The sequence below is a fragment of the Leptonychotes weddellii genome, chromosome 14 (genome assembly GCF_054177405.1).
Source record: "Leptonychotes weddellii isolate Sample4059 chromosome 14, ASM5417740v2, whole genome shotgun sequence".
NCBI lineage: Eukaryota > Metazoa > Chordata > Mammalia > Carnivora > Phocidae > Leptonychotes > Leptonychotes weddellii.
In genome coordinates, this window is record NC_138382.1 from 51,921,286 (window position 1) to 51,943,951 (window position 22,666).

At 37.6% G+C, this 22,666-nt stretch overlaps 1 protein-coding gene across 3 annotated transcripts in view; it reads left to right on the forward strand.

The window, feature by feature from the left end:
• The window catches only part of TGFBR1 (transforming growth factor beta receptor 1), a 54,454-nt gene extending 31,802 nt beyond the window's left edge, over positions 1-22,652 (forward strand). For all 3 annotated transcript variants that reach the window (XM_081803263.1, XM_081803264.1, XM_081803265.1), the window contains 6 exons: positions 2,500-2,730; positions 7,385-7,552; positions 9,467-9,623; positions 11,274-11,398; positions 12,431-12,561; positions 18,321-22,652. In XM_081803263.1, the coding sequence (XP_081659389.1) occupies positions 2,500-2,730; positions 7,385-7,552; positions 9,467-9,623; positions 11,274-11,398; positions 12,431-12,561; positions 18,321-18,446 (938 nt within the window). In that variant the 3' untranslated portion in view covers positions 18,447-22,652. The remainder of the gene's footprint in view (positions 1-2,499; positions 2,731-7,384; positions 7,553-9,466; positions 9,624-11,273; positions 11,399-12,430; positions 12,562-18,320) is intronic.
• The last annotated feature ends 14 nt before the right edge of the window (positions 22,653-22,666 follow it).

Below are 22,666 nucleotides of genomic sequence, written 5' to 3' on the forward strand. Positions count from 1 at the left end.
AGTAAAATGTCTTTATGTAATACCCTTTTTAGTTCTTTTGCTTATTGAGAAAAGGTAAAACTAAACATTTCATGTTATGAATTCATATGTTTATTATTTAGTATCATGACCATAGTGGAGGAAAGGCCTGATCTCTATTTCTCAAAGACTGTATCTTTAACTTGGGAACTGTGGGCAGCTCTGTGCCTGAAGCTAACCTAATCCCTGTTGCATTAATTTGAATCACAGGTTGTGAGTGTGCCCTTATTTAAGCTGTCATTAGATTGTAAAGTGTGTGTGTGCATGTGCACATGTGCCAGTTTTTGAAAGAGAGTGAATCTCTTAGGCCACTGTTCATTATGTTTTGTTCATGCTTATAATCTCTTATAATGTACGCAGGTAATGTTCAGGTCTTATTTCGATTGTTCACTGCACGCGAAGCTGCTCGGACCCTGTTTCCCTATTGAAGTTTTTCTTTCAAGCAGTTCTAAGGATACAGAAGAGGAAAGCAGAGAACATAGAGATTTGAATTAGCCCTATTTATTTTTCTCTTTAGAAGAAAATTATTACTTTTTAAAAGTGCTCATGTATTCACGTGGGTTATGGTGACTAAATATAGATAATATGATGAATCTAGATTTGGCTTTGAATTTTAGTTTGGGATCTAGAATCCAGTGATAATGGGGAGACAGAAACTTTCCTTGTCCTGGTAGCTTTCTTGACCATATCACTTACATGGGACCTGAATGTGTTAGACATTTTCAGACTGCCCATTTGTTGTAATTCCCCTTTCTTCTGTACTCCTTGCCTTTCTAACTTCCAGAGTAGCCTCCTGAAGTTAACTCTTAAGTGTACTTTAAATCTTGAAGTATATCATATGACCCCATTCAAAGGCTGTAAGAAAATTTTACAAATTAGTATCTATACTAAACAACACAATTAAGGATATTCATAATATTAAAAGAGCTCCTTGATTTAAATAAGGATTTTTCACAGATCTGTTTTTAGCTAGCAGCCTCCTTATAAACATAAAAACAATTGTTTATAATTAGACTGCTAACTACTTTGCAGGAGGTGGGGAGGATAGAGAACAAGAAGAGGAAAAGGACCCATTTGAGAAACTTATAGATGAAAAGAGGAAAAACTTCTGATCACTTTAAAGACTTAACGTTTGAATTTAGAAGCATTTCACATCAGGAAACCAAAGACAGCACATAATTTCATTTACTACCATTGGTTTAATTTGGTCTAGCAAGGAACTCTGAATATAGATTATAAATTACACACATTTATGTGTATAGATTGTATGAAAAAAATACTAGTGTAGAACATGGTTTATACTGGTATTTTTATTGTCAGGGTCAGTATAATTTAAGATGACACTTACTTAGTCCATGAGGGGATGTGATATTAAGTGAATTGGAATAGTCCCACATACAGTGATACTTAAATGTTGCAGGTAGTGATAAATCCTTTTCTGTAAACAAGTAAGTGTGACAGTATTTTAAAAATTTATATACATATTTTAGAGTAGGGCACGTTCAGATGGTGAAATAATGCCAGTGTCCCATCACCACATTAAGTTCCTTGGCATCATTCTTTAAGATACTAATGTTGCCTGCGCAGCCAGCCAGTTCCTAGTGCGTAAATTGCTTGTCTTGAAATGGTTTCTGTGATAATTTTTACTGATTTATTGAAATCAGTATGGATTGTACATACTGATTTTATGTTTCTTGTGTTCACATACTTTTCTCCTCCCATCAGTAAAACCATTACCAGATTCATCCTTCTGAAAGCAATTTTTAAATTGCTTCTCCTCATTCATGAACCTTTCAGAAATTTTTAATAGTTCCTGTTTAATCCACAGCTCTCATTGGTCTTTTTTTTTTTTTTTTTTTTAAGGATTTTATTTATTTGACAGAGAGAGTTGAGAGAACACAAGCTGGGGGAGTGGCAGGCAGAGGGAGAGGGAGAAGCAGGCTTCCCACTGAGCAAGGAGCCCGCTGCAGGACTAGATCCCAGGACCGTGGGATCATGACCTGAGCTGAAGGCAGACACTTAACCGACTGAGCCATCCAGGCACCCCTCTCATTGGTCATCTTGAGCTCAGCATTCAGTACTCTTCATACTCTGATGACAGCTTCTCTTCTCTTCTGCTGCTTTACCACACACATTGCCCTTCTGTTTAACTGAGCTGGTTCTGTAAACATTCATTCATTTCCCTCTTCTACCTTTGCTTTAATAGTCCTCCTACCTGAAAATCTTATTTCCTCTTCTCCTGTGGTGCTATCCCTTCTGTAAAGGAGAGTCAGATTCAACTTACTTTATAAAGCCTACCTGGACTCTCTAGGCAGGAGTTTCTAGATTCTTTTATTATATTTATAATCCTGTTTTCATTTTATTATGAATTACTATTTTTGCAAATGTAGTCTGCCGCTCCTTAGTGAGATTGTTAAGTTCTTTAAAGACAGAGCTTTTGGAGTTATTCTGTCACTCTTTAATGCCTATTTTTATCTTTAGGTTTACCTCTGCTCGTTCAGAGAACAATTGCAAGAACTATTGTGTTACAAGAAAGTATTGGCAAAGGTCGATTTGGAGAAGTTTGGCGAGGAAAGTGGAGAGGAGAAGAAGTTGCTGTTAAAATATTCTCCTCTAGAGAAGAGCGCTCATGGTTCCGTGAGGCAGAGATTTATCAGACTGTAATGTTACGTCATGAAAACATCTTGGGATTTATAGCAGCAGACAATAAAGGTCAGTAACATCTGCTTCTCCTTTGAGTATAATGTCTACTTGAGCCTTTCTACAAATATGGATACTAAACATTGTCAGATTTGATGAGAAATAAATGTTTGACATACAGATTAGACCCAATAAGTCAAAAAGAATATATTAGAAACCTTTACAAACAGGAACTTCTTTTTTTTTTTTTAAAGATTTTTTTTATTTATTTGACAGCAAGAGAGAGTACAAACAGGGGGAGTGGCAGGCGTCGGGAGAGGGCGAGGGAGAAGCAGGCTCCCCACTGAGCAGGGCACCCGATGCGGGGCTCGATCCCAGGACCCAGGGATCACGACCCGAGCCGGACGCAGAAGCTTAAAAAACAGGAACTTCTTAAAGATGTTCTTGACATGTTTCTAAATCTCTGTTTTATAAGATAAAAGAGTTATATTTAAATTTAAAAGGGATGTGCTTTTGTTATTTTGGTTTTAGGCAGTTAGTAAGTTGAGTATAGTCATAGCATAGAAAAAATAGAGTTTTATAAACTCTGGTTGCTCAAAATTTTGAGATAAGTTAGAGCCCAGAGATCTGTTTCCTTTAAATTTCTTTTGACCTAATGACCATTAGGGCATTTTAATAGATACTAATGACCTTATTTATAGGAAGAGTAAAAATAACTTCTCAGTGTATTCTGTGTTTTAAGTTGGCAGGGGCTAGGTAATCTTTTAAATAAATAAATTTTTTTTTTTTTTTTTAAAGATTTTATTTATTTATTTGAGAGAGAGAATGAGATAGAGAGAGCATGAGAGGGGGTAGGGTCAGAGGGAGAAGCAGACTCCCTGCTGAGCAGGGAGCCCGATGCGGGACTCGATCCTGGGACTCCAGGATCATGACCTGAGCCGAAGGCAGTTGCCTAACCAACTGAGCCACCCAGGCACCCATTAAATAAATAAATTTTTAAATCAACTCCATTACATAGAGAAATAGTTCCTCCAGGACCACCGTGCCCATTGATAACCAACCATCTAGACACTTTCTTGCCTGTGATACAGGTGCCTGGGGCCCTGGCTCAGTCCGATGCTGCAGGAGAGTCAGTGGAGAGTCAGAATGAGCGCTAATGGGGAGCAGTGGCTTCACTGGACTTCATCTGCTGTCTTGGCTTCGGCTCTTACTGTTGTGCCCATAGTTGCTGCTTTTGTAGTTTCATCAGAGACTCGGCGTTAGAACTCTCATCAGCCCCGCCCGCAATCAGATGCATTTCCCAGCTTTCCTATTTTTAAAAAATGCTATCATTTTCTCTTTGAGATTGGCCAGAACCATGGTCCTCTTTTTCCTCCTCTCCCTTCCCATTTTCTTCAACAATATTTATTTCTTCAGAATATTGTTTAATGATTTTCCCTTTTGCTTTTCTGTATTTTCAGATTTATTCTCAGTATGCATTTATTGGGGTTTTTTTAAGAGTTTATTTCTAGAAAATTTCCAATATATAGAAAAGTGGAGCGAGTAGAGTATAAAGAACACCTGTCACCCAGCTTCAACAGTGATTAGCTCATTGCCAATCATATTTGATCTGATTCTGCCTACTCTGCCTCTCTCTGAATTATTTGAAGCCAAAGATATGGTATATATCTTTTTATCCATAAACACCTTTCTTTTGTATCTTTAGATTAAGGAATCATAATGCAGCATGACCAAATTCCTGTTGTCAATTTTTAAAATGTCATCAGTATCCAGTCAGTTTCACATTTCTGCAGTTGTATATTCTTTTTTTTTTAAACAATTGGTTACTCACTGTAGGATATGAAGTCCACACATGGCATTTGGTTGATATTTATCTGAAATCCCTTAAAATTGCTTTGTTTCTCTTCATTTTTTTTTTTTTTTCTTGCAGTTTCTTGAAGAAACTGGATTATTTGTCCTGTAGGGCTTACCACATTTTGGATTGTGTTGATTGAATTTCTGTAGTATCTCTGAACTTGCTCCTTGTATTTAAAAACTGGTAGTTAGGATTAGAGACTAAATCTGAGTAATTGGATTGGTTTCCTGAAAATATTGTATGCCTTCCTATATACTGTATATTTTGTATTATATACTTGTATACAACATACTGTTTATTGTATATTATATATTGATATATATATCACATTAAAAGCCATCTAATATTTGATTATCTAGGTCTTTTTTAAAAGATTTTATTTATTTATTTATTTATTTATTTATTTATTTATTTATTTATTTATTTATTTATTTTAGAGAGCGAGCGAGCGAATGAGCACGAGCAGGGGGATGAGCAGATGGGGAGGGAGGGGGGGGGAAGCGGAAAGAATCTCAAGCAGACTTCCCGCTGAAAGCAGAGCCCCACCTGGGGCTTGATCCTCAGAACCCTGAGATCATGACCTGAGCCAAAAAGGAAGGGTTGGATGCTTAACCGACTGAGCCACCCAGGCGCCCCTTGATTATCTCTTTTTTGTGACTTAGGGCAGTGATGGATGTGATGGCTGTAGGCAGTGATTTATCAGTGGCTATTACCAGTTTAGTATTACTTAATGTAAAAACAAACAAAAGCAGTGATCATAGTTTGACCAAGTCCTTAGTTTTCATTTTCTTCTGCCTTTGGCACCATTTAGCGTCCCCTCTAACTCTTAAAACAACCTTAGAAACAATGTTCTGTGACTCTAGATTTTCTGTGTTCATTTCTTATTTCTTAGTAGTTGTGTTTGCTTTCTAAAACTCTTTTTACTGATTTGTATGAAGGCTCTAAGTCTACAAACAGTAATTGCTCCCTTGAAGGACTTAGCCACGTGCATAGTTTCAAACTCAGCTGTGGTGGTTGCTTTTAAATCTGTCATTTGGGGCTCAAACCTGACCCAGGCCCAACACGTTTTAGGCCTATTCCAAGCAAACACCCTGGCGCAAAATGCCCTTGCCTTTGTGCCCTGAACTTTCTTTTCCCATTTGCTCAGGCAGCAGCCAAGCTAAGCTGGTGCTGTCATCTGGTGGTCACCATGGGAACTGGCTCACCCTCTTGGATCTTCCCTACTCTCTTCTTTCTTTGTCAGGGGTTAATGGACTTTGCCCAGAATTTAGCCCATCCACTCTATTTCCCTTCTCCTTTATCTTTATCCTCCTGATTTAGTTAATTCCACCTCAGACAACCCTTTATATTACACAGCCTCTTAAATATCCTTCTTCTGCTTCTCTTGTTAATTACCTCAGAAAATCTCCCTTTCTTCGATCTGCCTGTGTTCCTCTTAATTTGTCAGCCTTTCAGAATTCAGTCATGGTTAATAAGCATGCAGGTAGAAATAGTGATGCATTTGTATCAGGGAAAAGAAAAGGTACAAGTTTGAATAGGATCAGTTTATAAAGTTTATGAAGAGTAAGCTTTGTTTATATATATAGTTTATAAAGAACTAGTGACATGAGTATCTAAATTGTTTTGAAAGTACCCAGAAACCGCCTCCCGAATCTTCTGAAAATACCTTTCTTTATCTCATCTAATCAGAGATGCTTTCCTTCAAGTACCACTTTCAAAATTACAGAATCTGTTTTATGTTAATTGGGGTGGGTTTTTTTTTTTGTTTTTACAACCAATAGGGAAGGAGACAGCCCATTTTAAATTCTTATGAGCCATGCATTCCATTAAATGCTTAATCAGTTGTCCTGTTTTTTAACTCTTCTTAACAGTTTTGCAAAAGTAAGGTATTCTTGCTGTGTAAAAGAAGAAACAGAGCCTCATTGGGTAAGAAACTTACCTGAGGTCACATAGTCAATAATAACTAGGCCCTGGGTTCCCCCCAGGTCAGAATGACTCCAAATGTGTATCTTTTACTGAATTGTGCTGCTTCCTAGTGTATGGTTTTCTTGCTACTCCTAGGTTAGATAGGCTTTTGTGGACCAGCCTAACCTAGAAGCCTAGCCAGAGTTTTTACCATGATTCCCATGGGAAAACACATTTCAAAGCCATGTATTAGTTTACAAACAAATTTTTGGAATACATATTCCTAGTTGTCGAAGTTCAGAATCACCTTGTGTAAAACTGGGTTCAGCCCCAGCTTTTTTTCCCCCTGACATTTTAGTTTCTCTTCCAGCTTTACCATTTGTCAATGATACCACTATTTTTATATTTTTTTCTAAGATGGAAACCTTGGAATAATCTCTTATCCGGCTTCTTTGTGAACTGAATGTATAGTCTGTGATTAAAGCTTGTATTTCTTCATTTAAGCTCACATTCAGTTTTGTCCTCTACTATTCCATTCCTACTGTGGCTACACTAGGCTCCAGATACTTCTCATCTTCCACCCACTCCCCTTTCCCTTCCTCCTTCCAGAAACAACTACTGAGCACCCCACCTGAACCAGACATTTTTCTAGCCACTCAGGAGTCCCAGCTCTGCTACCATCTGTGTAGATTTGAAATCACCATCTTTGAACTATGATTCCTTATCTCTTAAATGGGATTAGTTACCCTTGCCTTATCTCAAGAATAGGGGGCTTACTCAGAGGATCTAAAAGATATGTATGTAAAAGTATAAGACAGTGAAAATATGAAGGAAATAATATTCAAACTTAAGGTACTGTCATGTTGCAGTTGTGGAATTCAGGATTGAGAGTAAAAAGTGGTAACTTTTGAGTAGATAAATTGATGTTCTACAATCCATCTGAAACATTGTTATTCTACTCTACAGATAATGGCACATGGACTCAGCTCTGGTTGGTGTCAGATTATCATGAGCATGGATCCCTTTTTGATTATTTGAACAGATATACAGTTACTGTGGAAGGAATGATAAAACTTGCTTTGTCCACAGCAAGTGGACTTGCCCATCTCCACATGGAGATTGTTGGTACCCAAGGTAACTCAAAGTACTTATGTTATTTAAGCTTTAAATTCCCATGAATCTAATGTCCGTTAGAAAATTTTTTAAGAAGTCAGCCTAAATAAAGATGTTTAAAATGCGGTTTTTAATGAAATTATTTTATCTTTCTGTTGAAAATCTCAAGTGGAGTTAGGAATATGGGAATTTGTTTAGAGATTCTCTAGTCATTGTAACAAAACTGATATGTATGTGAATTCTTAAAAGTAGCATCTAGTCTTGTGATTTTTGAGGATCTCGACTTTAGAATTCAAGTCTGAAAGAATGTGTGTTTTTATGTGTAGTATCAAATGTAATGTGAAAAATGCTTTTTAAAAATCAGCATGCCACCTAATGTTATCTGGCAATCTAATAATTATATTTGACTCTGAGATAAGGAGACTTCATGAGACCATTTTGTAGTTAAAAAATTATATACTAAATTTTAGTTATGAAATTGTTATGGTATAATTTTTATGCCATGTAGGATTGTCACATGCCAATATATCTCTCTCCTCTAGCGATTATCCTCTTGCCACCTGGTGGCTCCCTCGCTCCCCACTTTACCACACACATGCTCTTTCACATCTTAGTCTCCCTCATCTTTGTAATTGTTACTGTTGTTGATAATAACAGTTGTATTGCGTTATGATTCACATATCATACAATTCACCCATTTTAAGTGTACAGTTCAGTGGCTTTTAGTGTATTCACAGAGTTGTGCATCACCACAGTCCATTTTAGAACATTTTCATCACTCCAAGAAGAAACACTGTGCCCATAGCAGTCACTCCCCATTTCCTCCCAAACTCCTTAGTCCTGGGCAACCACTAATCTACTTTCTGCCTTTATATATTTGCTTATTCTGGACATTTCCTCTAAGTGGAATTGTGTCATATGTGATCTTTTGTGGCTGGCTTCTTTCTCTTGGCATGTTCTCAGGGTTCATCCATGTTATAGCATGTATCAGTACTTCATTCTTTTTTATGGCTGAGTAATATTCCATTGTTTGGATATACCACATTTGTCCATCAGTTGATGGACACTTGGGTTGTTTCCACTTTGGGCTTTTGTGAATAATGCTTCTATGAACATTGGTGTACACTTTGTGTGTGTGTGTGGGTATATGTTTTCAGTTCTCTATTTATACAGTGGAATTACTGGATTATACAGCAACTAACGGTTTTGAGGCATTACCAGACTGTGACTCTTTTTTCCAAAGTGGCTGCACCATTTTACATTCCTACCAGCAGTGTAGGAGGGCTCCAGGGTTTCCACTGTTAGTATTTAAAGGTTGTAAATTTAATACTGAGTATATTATAGTTGGTAGGTAAAGGAAGTGGTGTAGATGCTTGGTCCTTGGACTGAAATATCAGTCTGTGACAAGAGTTCCATAAATAATTCATAAGATGTCAACAAACAAACATCTTTAACCCCCAGTCTTTGAGTTGTTAGACTTACAATTTTTGAGCACCATTTTTTTTTTTTTTTTTAAGATTTTATTCATTTATTTGAGACAGAGAGAATGAGAGACAGAGAGCATGAGAGGGAGGAGGGTCAGAGGGAGAAGCAGACTCCCTGCCGAGCAGGGAGCCTGATGCGGGACTCGATCCCGGGACTCCAGGATCATGACCTGAGCCGAAGGCAGTCGCTTAACCGACTGAGCCACCCAGGCGCCCTTGAGCACCATTTTTTAGAGCATCTTATTTTCTCTATTTTCTTTGAAGAAATGTAATTTCAGCAACTTTTGGTATAATGATTCACTTGAGGTTGTTTAGTAATTGTCCAGGTATTGTGGGTGATGTGAGCTGAAATGCTTTGACATTGGGATAGGAGTAGAGGCTTTGAACCTAAGGGGGAGAATTGTGATTGGTATCACCTTTTAAGCAATCACGTTTACTTTTGGTTCCTTAGGGAAGCCAGCCATTGCTCATAGAGATTTGAAATCCAAGAATATCTTGGTAAAGAAGAATGGAACTTGCTGTATTGCAGACTTAGGACTGGCAGTGAGACACGATTCAGCCACAGATACAATTGATATTGCTCCAAATCACAGAGTGGGAACAAAAAGGTATGCTTGTGAAGAGTGTTTAGTATCTTCTGAAATCAACTTTTTCATTTCCTTCTCATTTTTATGTACATATCTTCTGAAACTCAAACCTGTACTTTATTAGATTGCCCACAGGTAGAAGATCTCATGGTCTTGCCTGCTCTGAAGCCAAGGTTACCTGACTTTTAAAGATGCCTGCTGATGAAAGGTGGCCCTTCCAGAAAATATTATCATTCGTTATATTAATTATAATAACAATAGTAGCTGATGCTTCTAGGGTGCCCAGTATGTGTTAGTCATTTTAATGTGTCATATATATATATAATCTCAGTTAATGCTCTCTTCAAATGCTATGCTGTAGCTAGCCCAACTATTTTCTGATTTTTAGTTCCTGGAAATACACCTTTCTTTCTTCCTTAGAATTTCTGCATGTACTGTATCCTAGAGCAGACTTTGCCCTGCTGTTTCCCTGACTTGTACTCACCCTTCCTTTCTCAGAGGAAGCCCTTTCCGGACTGAGGTGCCCTTACCAAGGGCTCTCATAGCAGGCTGAACCTGGACCATGAGGGCACTTAGCACATTATAACTCTCCATTTATTTGTGTATATGTTCCATTGGATTGCAAGCTGCTTGAGAGCAGCCTTGCGTTGGTTGAATCCACAAGTTTTCTAAAGAACATGACTAGGTGGGTGACGTTGTCCTCATTTCACAGATGAGGAAACAGCCCCATGGAAGGCAAGTCACGGGGTCAGCCTCATACACATGGTAACCTGAAGAGCTGAGATTCGAACCTCAGCCTTTCTCACCCAAAAGGCCTTACTCTGTGTGTTATCACAGCATGTTGCCACAGCATATCTCCACATTACTGCCTTGGCCTTGGATAGAGCCAAGCTTCATTCTGTCTCAGTGGTATTTATGATTTCTGGATTCAGCAAGGGCTCTCGGAACTCTTGACTTAGGCTCCCAGGACAGTGGTCGCTGCAGGTCTTCATGAATCCTGATGTATAACTTTAGTAGGGTTTTTAAAACTTCAGAACCCTACAACGTGGCATCAGTAGGAGGACTGGCATTCATTTTTTATCTATTATTTTGTTCCCTGGATTATGTCCTCATCCTTTCATCCTGTTTTAGTGAGAAGACTTCTAGATTAAAATATATGGTCCCCACATAGTACTTGACAAAGTAGGTGGTTTGTGTTAAGACATTCTTAATAGTCATGATTGTTACATATGTGTCTTTCATTGGAAGCTAAGATCATAAGGCAGATAGCATGAAATTGCTGTTTCAGCTTTTCGTGGCATTTAGTTGACATTAATTTTCAAATCAGTTTGGATATTTAATATTTTTCTTGAGTTTAATATGGTCTCAGTTATATAATACTGGATATATATGTCTATATAGTGGTATCTGAAAGAATGTTGATCAAAGTGTTAACACTGGGTGGTGGTAATGGAATGATTTTTCACTTTGTACTTTATGAACTTTGGGAAAATTTTTATAAGAAGTATGAGTCATTTTAAAAAGTAGCAGAACCATGCTGAAAGGGGAGAAATGTCTTAAAGTTAATACCGATTTTTAAAAAAATTCTCAGGAAAAAAAGAAAATATATGAAACAGTTCAAAAGTAAAGTGACCACCATTCCATAAAGTAAATTGCTGACTTCTTTTTTAGGTACATGGCCCCTGAAGTTCTAGATGATTCCATAAATATGAAACACTTTGAATCCTTCAAACGTGCCGACATCTATGCAATGGGCTTAGTATTCTGGGAAATAGCTCGACGATGTTCCATTGGTGGTAAATTTCTCCCCCTCCCCCAACAGTTTATTATGAACAGAAGCTGTTCTGGGATAGCCTTTTTTTTTATTGAATGAAATTATACACATCAGCGGTCTAAAATTATGTTCACCAGGTGATCACTGAGAGTGCCAAAGAAAATAAAGGAGATAAAACCTGCAGTGAGGGGAAATGACATGACATCCTTATTTTAGTGTATTCTTTTTCTATTTCCATTTGAATCCTGGGAAGCATCAGAAACCAAGCCCTTGTTATCTTGGAATATAGTTATTTAGAATGGAAGACTACTTGAGAGGCCACCCAGGAAGCTGTTTTGAGCATGTACCTGGGTCAAACTCACCCGCCCCCTCCCCGACCCCAAATGTGTGGTTATTTTGTCTAACTTCTTAGCTGGAAGTTGTATATACGGAATACAATTACATTGCCATTACACTACTTTTTAAACTAAGTTTATTTTAAGTTAATTTTAGATTGAGCACTTTGGATATTTACTTGAGCAATAGTTTCTCATTCTTGGTGGCCCAGGCTTGGTTGAGACTAGGGTCTCAGGTTTATATGGCAGTAACAGGGAGAGTGTGTCTCTGTATGGTAGCAAAGAGGACAGATCCAAGTAGAGGTAAAGGACTTGCACCTCAGATTTGCCTGTAGGATTTACATCTCCGTGGTAGAGTGTATATCCCTATACCAAGGCTGAGCACTCACAGAATAAAAACTCTCATTTCTTGCACATGAGGGTTCTTTGGGAAAATATCAATCAGGTCATTACAGCTCATAGTTAACCATCATTAAGATAGCCTTTGCTGATCCCATAGTGATATTTAATTTCAAGGTGTGGGCCCAGTACCAACTCAGAGAGATGGGTTGTTGATGCAGATGTAGATGAGATAGAGCAAGCTAGAAGCCCTGTTCCACTTCACTAATTAATTAATGGAACCCTGAAATAGGACTCTTGGGTGTGCCTGGACAAAGAATGGTCTGGCATTATCTGAGTAAATTCTTCAAAAAATATATATATTTTTTTAACCAATATAGGAATTCATGAAGATTACCAGCTGCCTTATTATGATCTTGTACCTTCTGATCCATCAGTTGAAGAAATGAGAAAAGTTGTTTGTGAACAGAAGTTAAGGCCAAATATTCCAAACAGATGGCAGAGTTGTGAAGTGAGTATTTATTTTGGATACTACACAATTTTCTAAACTGCTTCTGCTTGGTATGTGGAAATCTGCTACTTTTCTTTAAGGAAAATAGACACAGGAATTTTCTTTTCTTTTTTTTTTTCTTCTTTCTCTTTTTCTTTTTTTTTCCCCATGGCAGTTAAACCAGTGAATGAAAAACAGAGTAATTTGGTTTTCATGTTCAATCTCAAGGACATCAAAAGGGCCATGGAGCATTTGCAGTGGCCATCAATGTCTCAGAATAGTATTTAAATCTACCAATGAACCAAGGCACCTGCATTTTCATTTTATCTGTCTTTTACATGGAATGTTCATTCCATTTACATTTAATGCACTTATCGGTATGGATGGGTTTAAGTTCACCATCTTTTTTTTTTTTTTTTTTTTTAAGAAGTGCACTCTCTAATCCCCATCACCTATTTAACCCATCCCCCCCCATGCATCTCCCCTTTGGTAATCATCAGTTTGTTCTCGGTAGTTATGAGTCTGTTTCTTGGTTTATGTGTGTCTCTCTCTTGCTCTTAACTTTTTTTTCTTTGCTCGTTTTGTTTCTTAAATTCCACATATGAGTGAGATCATATGGTATTTGTCTTTCTCTGACTGACTGACTTCACTTAGCATTTTACCCTCTAGCTCCATGCATGTTGTTGCCAATGGCAAGATTTCATTTTTTTTTTTTTATGGCCAGCATTCCATTGTATATATACCACATCTTCTTTATCTATTCATCTATCGGTGGACACGGTTGCTTCCATAGTTTGGCTATTGTAAAATAATGCTGCAACGAACACAGGGGTGCATGTAACCCTTTCAGTGTTTTTGTATTTGGGAGGGTAAATACCCAGTAGTGTGATTCCTGATTCATAGGGTAGTTCTCTTCTTAATTTTTTGAGGAACCTCCATACTGTTTTCCACAATGGCTGCACCAGTTTGCATTCCCACCAAGAATGCAAGGAGGTTCTTTTTTCTTCACATCCTTGCCAGTACTTGTTGTTTCTTGTGTTTTTGATTTTAGCCATTCTGACAGGTGTGAGGTGATATCTCATTGTAGTTTTGATTTGCATTTCCCTGATGATGCATGATGTTGAGCATCTTTTCATGTGTCTGTAGGCCATCTGGATGTCTTCTTTGAAGAAATATCTGTTCATGTCTTCTGCCCATTTTTTAATTGGATTCTTTGGTTTTGGGGTATTGAGTTATATCATATAGTTCTTTATATATTTTGGATACTAACCCTTTATCAGAGATGTCATTTAAAAATATCTTCTCTGGGTGCCTGGGTGGTGCAGTTCAGTTAAGCATCCGACTCTTGGTTTCAGCTCAGTCATGATCTCAGGGTGGTGAGATTGAGCCCCCTGTCGAGCTCTGCACTCAGTGCGGAGTCTGCTTAAGACTCTCCTCCCTCTGCCCCTTGCCCCACTCTCTTCTCTCTCTCTCTCTCTAAAATAAATAAATAAATTTAAAAAAAATCTTCACCCATTCAGTAGGTTGCTTTTAGTTTTGTTGTTTACTTTGCTATGCAGAAGCTTTTTATTTTGATGTAGTCCCAATAGTTTATTTTTGCTTTTATTTCCCTTGCCTCGGGAGACATATCTAGAAAAATGTTGCTACAGCCAATGTCAGAGAAATTATTGCCTGGGCTCTCTTCAAGGATTTTTATGGTTTCAGGTCTCACATTTAGGTTTTTAATCCATTTTGAGTTTATTTTTGTGTGTGGTGTAAGAAAGTGTTCGATTTTGCTCTTTTGCATGTAGCTGTCCAGGTTTCCCAATACCATTTGTTGAAGAGACTTTTTCCCTTTGTATATGCATTCCTCCATTGTCAAAGATTAATTGACCATATAATCATGGGTTCATTTCTGGGTTTTCTGTCCAATTCCATTGATTTCTGTGTCTATTTTTATGCCAGTATTATACTGTTTTAATTACTACAGCTTTGTAATATAACAGTCTGGAGTTGTGAGACCTCTAGTTTTGTTGTTTTGTTTTTCTAAGATTGCTTTGGTTCTTCTTGTGGTTCCATACAAATTTTAGGATTGTTTTAGTTCTATGAAAAATGCTGCTGGTATTTTGATAGGGATTGCTTTAAATGTGTAGATTGCTTTGGGTAGTGTAGACATTTTAACAATATTTGTTCTTCTAACCCATGAGCATAGAATGTCTTTCCATTTCTTTCATCGTCTTGAACTTCTTTCATCAGTGTTTTATAGTTTCCAGAGTACAGGTCTTTTACCTCTTTGGTTAAGTTTATTCCTAGATACTTTGTTGTTTTGGGTACAATTGTAAATGGGATTGTTTTCTTAATTTCACTCTTGCTGTTTCATTAATAGTGTATAGGAATGCAACAGATTTCTGTACATTGATTTTGTAGCCTGCGACTTTACTGAATTCATTTATCAGTTCCAGTAGTTTTTTGGTGGAATCTTTAGGGTTTTCTATATATAGTATCATGTCCTTTGCAAATAGAGGTCACCTACATTTTATTTTTTTTTTAAGATTTTATTTATTTATTTGACAGAGAGAGACACAGCGAGAGAGGGAACACAAGCAGGGGGAGTGGGAGAGGGTAAAGCAGGCTTCCCGCTGAGCAGAGAGCCCGATGTGTGGGGCTCGATGTGGGGCTCGATCTCAGGACCCTGGGATCATGACCTGAGCCGAAGGTAGACGCCTAATGACTGAGCCACCCAGGTGCCCCCACATGCATTTTAAATGAATGTGTCCTTTTGATCAGGGCAGCCCAGAACAATTGGATGGATCTGGACGGAAATTAGGAAGCCTGGATTCTAGAACAGCCTGGCCACCATTTCAGAGTCTGACTTTGGGCAAATCATTTCGGTTTTCCAGACTCTAACATGCCTTTTAAAAGGAGGGAGTTGGATAAGGTGATTGGGAGGATGGTTCTGATGATTTGACATCTTACTCATCTGATTACCTGTGTGACCATTCACCAGGAATGTAGGGAAAATGCTTTCCAGCAGTGTCTGAGATTCTCAACCCCAGCTCTTACAAAAATTTTAGAATGTTTTTGTACTTGTAAATTTAAAGAATTTCTAAGACAAATTTTATTTAATCTATATGTAATTGTTAGCTGTCACTGTTATAATATTGGCAAGGCAGAGCATTTTTCTCCAGATGTGAAGTTTTATAGCTGAAGAGGAATAAAAAGCTAGTGACTTAAGTAGTTGATTTTACATATCAAAATAATGTAGGACTCGGGGCGCCTGGGTGGCTCAGTCGTTAAGCGTCTGCTTTCCACTCAGGTCATGATCCCAGGGTCCTGGGATCGAGCCCCGCATTGGGCTCCCTGCTTGGCGGGAGGCCTGCTTCTCCCTCTCCCACTCCCCCTGCTTCTGTTCCCTCTCTCCCTGTGTCTCTCTCTGTCAAATAAATAAAATCTTTAAAAATAATAATAATGTAGGACTCAATGGTCGAGACATTGAGAGAGCTCCTTAGCTACCTCCCAACAAAATCAAGTATCTAGGCCCAGATAAAAATACGTCTTAGTGTGCTCAGAGAATTTGCATGTTTAACAAATGAAATTGGGCTAGATTTTGTCTTTTACAGATTTGATCTTGATATTGCAAAGTGCAAACTCGAAGTATTCATGTATTCATTAAATAAGTAGAACACATTATTAAACAGATGGCTTTTTAAGCATGAGGAAAAGTTAACAGAAAACATTAAGAGTACACATGCAATTTGCAGTTACTGTCACATCGTGCTGAATTAATGCCATTGCTGTCATTTTTGTTTTTTCTCCATTTGGTTAGTTTTCTATTTCACTTTACACTAATTCAGTCTTTCGCTTTTCTGGGGTTTATAAATCTCCTCTCAATAGTTGAAACACATTAAGAACATGAAACTGATAGAATAACTAAGAAGTATCTTCCAGAACCTTCTGATCTTTTCCAGTCTGGACTTGTAGCTCCCTAGGCCAACTGAGCAGCTTTCATCTTGGGATATCCCTCACCTTTTGTCCTGGGATTCCCTTTGCCTCTGTTACAGTGAATCTTCCTTCCTGGACCCCATGACTTCCTGTTTCTTGGTTTATTCAACTCCCACCATCTTTTAAGTCTCTGCTCAGATGTTACCTTATTAGTAGACATTATACATCCCTTTAAAATATCACCTTCTTTCCCTGGCATATTTTATTTCCTTCCCTAAATGATGTTTCTCCTTAGCACTTACCACTGACAGTCCATGTATTTCACTTGTTTATTAGCGATAAGCTTTGGCTCCCTAGAACGTGAGCTTTATGAGGATAGGGATTTTGTCTGTCTGTTCTCTTTTGTATTCCCAGTACCTAGGATGAATTCTGGTAAATGGTAGGCTCTCCATAAATTTATAATTTTGTAGAATTGAGTATATGTATGTGTTGGGCATTTGGTCGTTTTTATATGGAAACTAATGTTCATTTCTAGGAAATGTCCCTGAAATATTTCTTTGATTTGTTCCTTTCTGTTTTCCTCTGTTCTCTTTCTTCCACTCTGGTTTTGAATGTTAGACCCCTTAAGAGGCCTTCTCATTTTCTTATCTTTCCCCTCTTATCCATCCTTGATTTTTTTCTAAACTTTCTGCAAGGTTTATCAACTTGTATCTTTTTTTAATCAGGTTTATTTTCCAATTCTTCTGTCACGTTTTTCCAAAGTCAAACAAGAAGCAAAAAACTGTCTGATGAATATGAGTATTTTCTTTATCTCTTTGAGGATATTAATAAAAAATTATTGCTATTTTCTTCTCTGTACAACTGTTTTGTCCAAGTTACTTTAGTCTGTTTGTATCAGCTTCTGCATTCATACTGCTTTCTTTGATGTCTGATCAAACTCCTATTCTCTCTCTCTTTTTTTTAATTATATATAATGTATTATTTGTTTCAAGGGTACAGGTCTGTGATTCATCAGTCTTACACAATTCACAGCTCTCACCATAGCACATAGCACATAAACTCCTGTTCTCTTCATGTTTAAAAACAGCACACTGGAAGCTGACGGAAGCTTTGTGCATATGAACAGCACTCACCCACTGTGACCTTTAGGGTGACCTAACTGGGTTGCTTCCATCAGTTGTTGGGAGCCACTGATATGTCAGTATCTTCAGGTCTTTCCTCTTGGGCTCACATTTCCCAGAGAAGACTCAGTCTCTTACCTGGAGGAGTATCTACAAATTGCTGCCTGTGTTTTAGGGAGAAAACCTATGGTCTTATCATTTAGTGAGTTGTTAGTATGGAACTTTGCCCCCATGTTCCCCAAGTCGGAAATCTCTGTTTTACCCTCCCAGATACAACCTCTAATCTTTTGCTGGGGTGAGAGTGGGACAGTCACCCAACCGTGTGAAGCTCGGGGAGGGGCAGGTATCTGGGGTTCCAGCTCTTTTGGCTGATCCTCATGTGTTTAGCTTGAACTTCACATCAGAGGAACTCAATGCAGTTAATTCCTTGGTTCTAGGGGAGTTTCTGTGTGAGTGAGGTTCCTTTTTTGCCTTGACAGCTCTGGTTTAGGATTCAGCTTTTTCACGTCTGCTAAGTAAGTTGGCCCTCATCCATCTGCTTTCCAGCTGCACCAGTACCCCAATGATGGGAATTGAAGTCATTTCTCTTTATTTGCTGTTACAAATAATGCGGAAATATAACAAAACAATTGAACATATGTCACTTGGAAAGAAGATGTACAGAATAAAGATCTTATTCAGATGAATGGAAAGCACTCATTGGCACTCGTTAATTATTTTTCTTCTATTTTTTTGCAGGCTTTGAGAGTAATGGCTAAAATTATGAGAGAATGTTGGTATGCCAACGGAGCAGCGAGGCTTACGGCTTTGCGTATTAAGAAAACATTGTCACAACTCAGTCAACAGGAAGGCATCAAAATGTAGTTCTGCAGCTTTGCCTGAACTCTGCTTTTCCTTCAGATCTGCTCCTGGGTTTTAATTTGGGAGGTCAATTGTTCTACCTCACTGAGAGGGAATAGAAGGATATTGCTTCCTTTTGCAACAGTGTAATAAGGTCATCGAGAAACTCCCCAGGATTTCTTTGGACCCAGGAAACAGCCACGTGGGTCCTTTCTGTGCACTATGAACACTTCTTTCCCAGGACAGTTACAAAATGTTGTGTAGTCTACCTTTATTTTTTATTAACACAAAACTTGTTTTTTTTGTTTTTTTTTTTTTAAAGATGATTGCTGGTCTTAACTTTAGGTTAACTCTGCTGTGCTGAAGATCATCTTTAAGGGTAAAGGAGCTGGATTGTTGAGTTATACAAAACATTTCTTATTTTTAAAGAAAGTGATTTATTCCTGGTTAGTACATTCTCAGAGGATTCTGAACCACTAAAGAGTTCCTTGATTCAGACTTTGAATGTACTGTTCTATAATTTTCAGGATCTTAAAACTAACACTTATAAAACTCTTATCTTGAGTCTAAAAATGACCTCATATAGTAGTGAGGAACATAATTTATGCAATTGTATTTTGTATACTATTACTGTTCTTTCACATATTCAGAACATTACATGCCTTCAAAATGGGATTGTACTATACCAGTAAGTGCCGCTTCTGTGTCTTTCTAATGCTTACAGTCTGTGTGTCTTAAAAGCTGTAGTATTTTAATTCAAAAAATTTATTTATCTGGGTAACCCAGACTTTTCTGTTTTGTTTTTTGGAAGGTTTTTTGTAGTATGTCATTTGGTATTCCATTTTGAAAATGCCTTTCTCCTACCAAAATGTGCTTAAACCACTAAAGAAATGAAGTGGCATTAATTGATAAATGTTATCATGGTCATTTTTTAATATTCTCACATCAAGCTTTTGCATCTAAATTGTGTTGTCTAAGTATACCTTGAAAAAATAAAGTGGCACTGTAGATGCTTATAGTACTCTAATAATTTAAAACTTGTAGCATACAGACTAATTTTTCTAAAAGGGAAAATTTGTCTAGCTGCTTGTGAAAAGTTGTGTGGCATTCTGTAAGCCATTTTTTTTCTTTATCTGATCAAAGACAGTGTTATTTTTTTAAGAAATGAATTACATTTAAAATTAGGGTGTGTTAATGTTGAATAATAGACCTTTTTCTAGGAAGGTAAAGGTAGTTAATCATTTGAGTAGATAACAGGTGTGCAGGAGAGTCATAGTTGTTACATAGGAGTCAGTGTTCGGTGGACTTTCTGTCTTTGTAACTAAGGTTAGAGTTAGCGTGGTTCTGAGGTCTCACTACACTTTGAAGAAGGCAGCTTCTAATTCAGTCTTTCCTTCTGTGTGCAGATACTGCAACTGCTTAATTTACATGGTTAGGTAATAAGTTTAGTACACCCTTGATATTTGGGAGAGTGGTAGCTAAAGAACATTCTGAGTATTGGTTCTCCATTTACAGATGTTCTCAGTCAAATTCTATGTTTAAAGCAAACTTGTCATGGTCTTCACACTAAGTTGAAACTGGCTTATAGTAACTGATTTTTACTTCCAGTGCTAAAAGTCTTTTAGGGCTTTTACGGTTTTCAGAGTTCTCTTTATCACTGTGATCTTATTCTGATGGGAGAAAAACTATCATAGCAGTGAGGCAAGACATTGACTTTATAGTGCTGTCAATTTCCAAATGAAAGGGTCAGAATAACCTTTATAGTATTTGGTCAGTAAGAGATAGTGGCCATTTACGCTGACTGAGCTGCATTCTGATCATGTCTTTTCTCTTATACATAGAATAAATTTGAAAGACTATTTGGTCTTAAAGCCAAAGTAATTTTAGAATGAATGACATATGCATAGGAATTTAGTGTCAGTTTCATGTGTTAAAAACATCATGGGGAAAAATGTGCTTAGAGGTTAATATTTTGACTCCAAATTTGAGTTTTTTTCTGTAGTTACCGTGATTTTGTCAACGCAAATGAATGACAGACGTTGAGGGCTTTGTTTTATAATTACGTTATATTTCCTCTTTAATAATCTCTAGCTCTCTGATTAGGTACTTTTTTTTTTTCTTGGCCATTTCTATGCCTACCAGATCTGCTTTATGAAATCCAGGGGACCAATGCTAAAACTATTTTTATATAATTTTAAGAACATACCAAAAGTTCTTGTCTGATTTAAAATTGAGATACATGATTTCTCACTTTCATATAAGGTAATCAACTTTTACTGAAGCTATTCTTTATTAAATCAAAGATTGAGTTGCAATTATACTATTCTTGCCTAAGTGGATAAAATGTACTTTTGGTGAGTCAGGGAATTTTTTTAAAAGTTGGAGTTTAGTTCTAAATTCGGTTTACATATTACTGCAGCAAATTCCTTTTCTGGCTAATGACAGTTTGATAAACTCCGATTAGTTAATATTGAAAATGAAAGTCACTTAAAAATGAAATAGATCCTGATTACTGTGGCCATAACTGCAGATACGTTTGACTAGAGTATTGATTTTCTCATTTAGATTCACAAGCCTTTGCTTATACTGCCTATCTTCAGATGCTCACCTTCCAAAATTTAAACTTGGTTTAAAATATACCTTCAGACCAATTACTTGTCCACATCCATTTCGTCAGTACCCCAGAGGAATGGGGATGAGGGAGGTATGACCCCCTGGCCCGCCCTTCCTCACTTTAGCTTAAGTTTCTCTCAGCCTACCTTCCTGCTGGTCCCTGACTCAGAGATGAATTGCCTTGCCGCCAGCCTTCCCCGCCCACCTCCTCTCAGCAGCCTTTTGACTGAATAGCTGCTTTGGAAATCCAGAGTAAAATGGTTGACGGAAGTCAGCTTGGTTGGTGGGACATGGTTCCATTTCCTTGAGTCACTGGATGTTGCTGGGAGGGTTCTCCAGGTTTGGAGATGGGGTGGATGATGGCCCTGCTGGCTGCCTTGTTTTGACTTCAGCTGCGGCCAAGGAATGGGAAGGCAGCGAGGTAGCAGTCACGGCAGCAGCAGTTGTGCCAGAAGCAGCAGCACATCCGGTCCTGGAGGGGACAGGGCGAGGTCCGAAGCGCGGAGTCTGTGAGTCTGCTGTAGTGATAGTGCTCAAGAAGTGCCTTGAGTCCGTGCACAGTGACATTGTTAGTAACATCAAGAATTCCACATTTCAGTTCTTGTTACAAAATTTCAGTGGTCACTCGGCCATTTTGCAGCTCATGCATGAGCTACCTTCAGTTGCTCCTCTACATCTGAGAGCTGTCCCGTATAGAATATTTTATAAAACAAGATGGCATAGTGCTAATTAAAATGCAGAACAAAATCAGTATCCCCTTAGACATGTCCTATCAGGAGTTTAGTTTTATCCTTGCACTGAAAGAGTGATTGTTAAGTCAGCTGTTTCTTTTTGTTTCTTGACTGTGGCAGTGTTCTGGCTCCAAATGATGGAGATTCCAAATGATGGTTCTGTGATAGCGTGGCAGGAAATGCCAGTTCAGACATTTTTGAGATCCTAAAGAATAGGTCTGCACATGTAATCTGTAGCTCCTTGTGTCTGTTTCGGAATGCTGGACTACCCATGGGCCCTCTCTCTGGGAATGCTGGAATTCTAAGACATTCTGAGGATTGTCAGTACACTTAAACTTTTCAACACCATTATGCAATCTTATTTGTAATTGTAGACTTTAAAGAATGTGTTTAATAACATTCAACCTGTTTCTTAAAGCTTAAAAAAAGAACTTAAGTGAATTTGTTTTTATTTTTTAACAAGATTTGTGAATTGAATATCATGAACCGTGTTTTGATATCCCTTTTTCACATTGTGCCAATGGAATGGGGTGTTTGAGATTTCTTTATGTGTCAAGGAGATGCTTCAAAATGTCAATTGCTTTAAACTTAAATTACCTCTCAAGAGACCAAGGTACATTTACCTCATTGTATATATAATGTTTAATATTTGTCAGAGCATTCTCCAGGTTTGCAGTTTTATTTCTATGAAGTATGAGTGTTATGTTGCTAAATTACTGAAATGGTACTGTATTGTTTATATTTGTACCCCTAATAACATCTTCTATAGTTTTTGTTTTCTGTATTTTATTGTATTTGTGCAAAATTCTTTTGGCTTTATCAGTGTGATCTCTGCCCTTTCAGATGTGTACAGAAAATGTCCATATAAATTTTCATTTAAGTTGAATGATTTTGAGAAAA